The sequence below is a fragment of the Plasmodium cynomolgi genome, chromosome 2, assembly GCF_000321355.1.
Source record: "Plasmodium cynomolgi strain B DNA, chromosome 2, whole genome shotgun sequence".
NCBI lineage: Eukaryota > Apicomplexa > Aconoidasida > Haemosporida > Plasmodiidae > Plasmodium > Plasmodium cynomolgi.
In genome coordinates this window covers 480,100-485,165 of record NC_020395.1, presented here as the reverse complement: position 1 = coordinate 485,165, position 5,066 = coordinate 480,100, and the positions used below count along the sequence as shown (strand labels likewise).

The 5,066-nt window shown below is 44.7% G+C and overlaps 2 protein-coding genes across 2 annotated transcripts in view; both read right to left on the bottom strand.

The window, feature by feature from the left end:
* Positions 1–824: 824 nt before the first annotated feature.
* Positions 825–2,006, bottom strand: PCYB_022100 (aspartate-tRNA ligase; the record flags this gene model as incomplete). Its single annotated transcript, XM_004220559.1, has 1 exon — positions 825–2,006. A coding segment is annotated over one exon (1,182 nt), but the record flags the coding sequence as incomplete, so codon positions are not given.
* A 2,093-nt stretch (positions 2,007–4,099) lies between these two features.
* The window catches only part of PCYB_022090 (hypothetical protein), a gene marked incomplete at both ends in the record, with an annotated part of 1,732 nt that continues 765 nt past the window's right edge, over positions 4,100–5,066 (bottom strand). Inside the window, 3 exons of the mRNA XM_004220558.1 lie at positions 4,100–4,170; positions 4,309–4,380; positions 4,767–5,012. Coding sequence (XP_004220606.1) covers positions 4,100–4,170; positions 4,309–4,380; positions 4,767–5,012 — 389 coding nt within the window. The remainder of the gene's footprint in view (positions 4,171–4,308; positions 4,381–4,766; positions 5,013–5,066) is intronic.

The following is a 5,066-nucleotide window of genomic DNA, read 5'->3' as shown; positions in this document are numbered from 1 at the left end:
TTCCTGTGCCAAAACGGGTAAGCGAATCAACGCGCACGGCGTTACTTTGCAAAGGTTCTTAACGCTGCTCGACGTGAAGGAAGAAAGGTATTCCCCCCCTTGGAGTCGAAGTGGGCCAGTACACATACCTCTCAATGTGCAAAAATTTTAAGCTCGTTCTACGTGTGCCTTTCTTTATGCAATCCCAACACGCGGCCTCTCTCCCTCCATGGAGATAATAATATCGCACCCCTTCGCTTTTCACAAACGCGAAAAGGAGAATGGGCAATGGTGCAAGGGAGGGCATCCCTGTCAGCCGCACCCAAAAAAAATGTGAACAACCCTTTCTACAATTGAACACGCAACAATGGTCAGTTTGGAAATGAATCCACATTAGTGCTTTAAAAAAAAAAAAAATGCCACTTTCACGCCTGGGTTATATAAGCACCAGTTCGTCACATAAGCCCGAGTACTCTCCTGCTACACTGACGGTATAGCGGCAAATGAATCACGCGAGGGTGAACCGATGCACGGACAGACCCGTGCGCAGGTTGACCAACTGACGAGCTACGGTGCGGCAAACGCGTGGAGCTTCACTCCGCATTGTGCTCACACCGAGGGGGCATTCCCCTCCACACGCCCTCTCCGATAGGGAAGTGGATCAACTTACCGCTTCGCCTAACCGTACCGCCAACCGTACCGCCCAACCGTGCCGCCCAACCGCACCCCCTAACCGTGGCTCTTTGCACAGCCCAACCCCCTCTTCACGGGATGAGCCGCTTGGGGTCCCGCGGGAAGAGCGACGTCTTGCGGATGTTGTTGAGGCCCAGGAAAAGCATGAGGACGCGCTCAAGGCCAATGCCGCAGCCGGAGTGGGGATACGACGAGTAAGCAAACGAATCGATATAAAAATTAAGTTTGCTCGCATCCAAATTAAACCGCTTTATATTCTCCACCAACAAATTCACATCACTAATCCGTTGAGAACCAGATAAAATCTCCTCTCCCCTCATAAAAAAATCATACGAATTGGAAATACCTGGATCCTCTTCCTTATACATAGTATAAAAAGGTCTCAACTCTGAAGGGAAATTTATGATAATATAATAATCCGTATGATGAGAAGCCTTCACAATTTTTCCTAATTCCTTTTCCATATCAGTTGACATATCATAGGATAGAATCTCCTCCTCTTTTAATTGCAGCTTATCATGTTGTATTAGCATTTTTATGGCTTCTTCGTATGTAAAAATTGGGGTTACATCTAGCCATTGAAAATCATCACATGGGTATTGCCCCTTTACAGTTTTAATAAGCATTTTACTGTTCTCCCCTTTTGTTAACTCTGTGAAAATGTGTTTAAAAAGTGAGTCGTAGAAATGGACATTTTCCATAAAGTCATACTTGTATGTCATTTCTATGTCTAAGGATACATACTCACAGAGGTGTCTATATGTGTTACTATTTTCTGCTCGAAAAACTGGGGCTACCTCGAATACTCTGTCAAATCCGGAGTTAATACACATTTGCTTGTACAGTTGGGGAGACTGTGCTAGGAATCCCTTTTGGTTGAAGTAGTTAATCTGAAAAGCATTAGCTCCTCCTTCACTGCTTTCTCCTAACAATTTGGGGGTATGTATTTCGATGAAATTATTTTGTAGTAAAAAATTCTTAAAAAGGGTGCAGATTTGTGACTGTAGACAGAAAATGCTGTAATTGGCATAGGTCCTCAAGTCTATACATCTGTTGTTTAATCGATTGTCCTGATTGACCTTAATACTACCTTCCTCATGTGTTTCTTTCATATTTGCATCCTTTAACAAAAAGGGCAACTCCTTTGTCGTTTTGCTTATGCAAAATATTTTCTTTATGTGTACTTCATACTTTATATTGGTACTATCGATTGGTATTTCCGGTTTTATTAATTTCCCATTTATATCCACGATGGACTCCTGTGGAAGGTTACTTACCCATTTCATCATGTTCTTGTCATTGTCATTATTTTTTATGTCTAATATACACTGCATGGAATATAGTTTGTGTCTCAGAATTATGAAGGCTAACGATCCTTTGCTCCTAATATCATGGATTCTGCCTCTAACCCAGATGTCACTTTGGAGTAAGTGCTCACCTCCATCGGACTCGGCTACTACAGAATGGCTATCTGCGTCTTCTCGCTTTCCACCATCATCAGTAGCACTTCCTGTTACCTTCATCAACGTGTGATATATTTCTTCCAAGTTGAATAATTTTATGTCGTTTTTATTTTCCTTCATTTTGCTAACTTTAATAAATCCATAGTTATCCTTATTTATGTCCTCACATACATGCTCCAAAATTTTCGTAGCTTCATTTTTTTGGTTCTCCCTTTCAGCCTTTTTGGCTAGCTTCTTTTCTTTCTCTGCTAACTTTTTTGCTTTTTTCTCCTTTTTCTTATCACTTATTTCGTCAGCTGCGTTCTCCACGTGGTTCCCCTCCTTGTCATTCACCTGTTCGGTCTCCCCTTCCATTGTCCTCCTACACAGGGTTAAACTTTCTCGATTTTTAATTCGACTGATAGCCACTCCAACGGGTGTCGAATGACCCTCCTTTACCGATATGTACTTTTGCACGCGGTGGAATCTCCTCAGAAGCACGAAGCAATACCTTTGCATATGCTCCTCCTGGGCCCACGCGCATCGGCAGAAGAAGAATTGGCCAAGTTAGGCAATCCCTCGGCAAACGATTCAAAATTGTGTACGCCCACGCGGGGAGCACTCATAAACGGGAATTACTCAGTGACTGGCCTTAAAATTTTATCTGCTTTTTCACTAGCGGTTACGTACACGCATATGCAGGAGGTACAGTGTTGCTGCGGCACTCCGTGTTGCCCTCCCGGGGAGAAGCGGTCTCCCTCGGCACTAACCCAAAAGGGAAGCTTTTAATAAAAGAAAAAGCGCAACAGTGTGAGTAGCGTTGCTGTTTGCGCTGCCGTTTGAGTTGCCCTTTGCGCTGCCTTTGCGCTGCCGTTTGAGTTGCCCTTTGCGCTGCCGTTTGCGCTGCCTTTGCGTTGGCGCTAACGTAAATGATGGCTTGCCGATCGGCTTATTCGCTCTTCTCAAGAAAGCATAAAAAAAACGGGTAAAAAAAATAAAAAAACTACTTCGAACATCAACAACTATGTGAAACCCCCTTCTGATGGTCACCTCCGAAATAACTCAAAATGGGAAGCAGTTCTTTCACCTCATTCGGGAGGTCCCATGCGGAAGGATGGTGCTGTAAATTGCGCCGTTACTGTGATAACCCCAAGTTGCTCCTTTTTTTTTTTTTGTCACTTCGTACAAGTAGCTATTATGTAGCCACTACTCGGAGGAGTACTTCCATGCAGCTTCTCTTCCTTTAAACTATGCAACCTCCGATCTTATAAATCAAAAGAGTTCCCTTTCTTTTGGAGCTAACCCACAAGGCGGACTCAATCACGCTTGGGAAGCTCCACTCCCTTCAGCCAAATCGCACCATAAGCGGGAGGAAAAAAAAAAAAAAAAAAAAAAAAAAGAAGGCCACATTGGCGTTCACCCTAGGAAGGGGATGTGTCTATGTACCATCTAGCGTGGAATAACTGATGTATAGGTTGACATAACAGAAAGGGGGATTTTTTTTCCCCATTTTTTTTTTTTTTTTTTGCGCCTTTTCAACCCATGGCTGCATCGGGCGGCATCCATTCGAAAGGTAATTGAATTAAATGGGGAAGCTAACACTCATTTGTGCGTTTCGATGCAAATGACGAAAGTAAAATAAAGCATACACGTGAATACAAAACAAAGTGGAGCGACGCGAAACAGTAGTCGCTGCGTACGCTGCCTACGCTGCGTAAACACTCAGGGGTGCTTACTGAGAGGCCTCTTCGCAAGGGTTCGCACACCGCTTCAGTGAGCACCCATGAGTGTTTACCCTGCCGCACACGTCCACCGTTACGTTGTTCTTAGCATAACTGCCTTCATCTTATGTTAAGCGGTTATGTGGAAGAAGGCACCCTCTCCCCACCAAAAACGGGATGCCATCCTGGCAGCACCTTCCTGCGCACACGTCTACACAGCTGCACAGCTGCACTACTGCACTACTGCACTACTGCACAGTTGTATCACTGCTCCAGGTGTGAAAGGGCTAGGCGCAATTCCCGCTTAGCCGTGTCGAGGTCCTCAAACAGAAGGGCTGCACAGGTTAGAAGATACGCCAAGGAAAAAATGTATTGTCAAGGATACTTGTGCACACGTGAATTCGTGCACATTGGGACCTTCCTTCGGTCTGTGTTTTTTTTTTTTTTTTTTTTCCGCTTTTCCCCTCACGCACCATTAACGGCATACTGCGCATGCTTCAAGCTCGCGGCAAAATCAACTCCGTTCTGTTGCGCTTTGTAGGCCTCTGCGGAAGGTTGAAAGGGAAACAAACGGGAATCATATTTACAATCCGTGCTGCAATACGTGCGTACACCGTCGAATGGAGCGAACTTTTTAAAGGGGCTCGTTTGTCAGGCCAAACGGGCTGCAATTTTTCTTTAACCCAATTCAAACTTGTGCATGTCCCTTAAATGGTCAGAGTTCTCCGTGTAGTCCTCCTGAGTGGTATGCTCGTTGGGCTCTCCTTGGTGCATCTCTCCCCAGTCGGGGGCGCCTTCATCACCGGGCGCTGCTACAAAAAATGTGCGAGCATTCGTCCTTGTAGTTGTAAGCGGGGGTGTATACACACATATGCACATACGTATATGTATATATGCATGTGCAGAGCTAAGCCTGTGCCCATCGGGTAACCTGGCGAAGGTGTCTCGACCCCCTCGTTCCGCGGAGAACCGGGCTCGGGCTTTATGCCGTTGTCAAAGCATTTCTTCAAATAAACCGTTTTGTACTTGGCATACAAATATTTTTTCTTCTCATCGTCGTCTAATTTTTGGAAGTGATTTAAAATTTCGTAAAAAATTTGAGACGTGAAAAACATCTGCAGCGTTTTTTTTGTTATTTCTGCTTGTCTGTCGTGCCGGTCAGCCGCTAGGAATAACTCTGCGAGGGTGACACAAAAAAAAAAAAAAAAAAAAAACGGAAGGGAACGAAGAA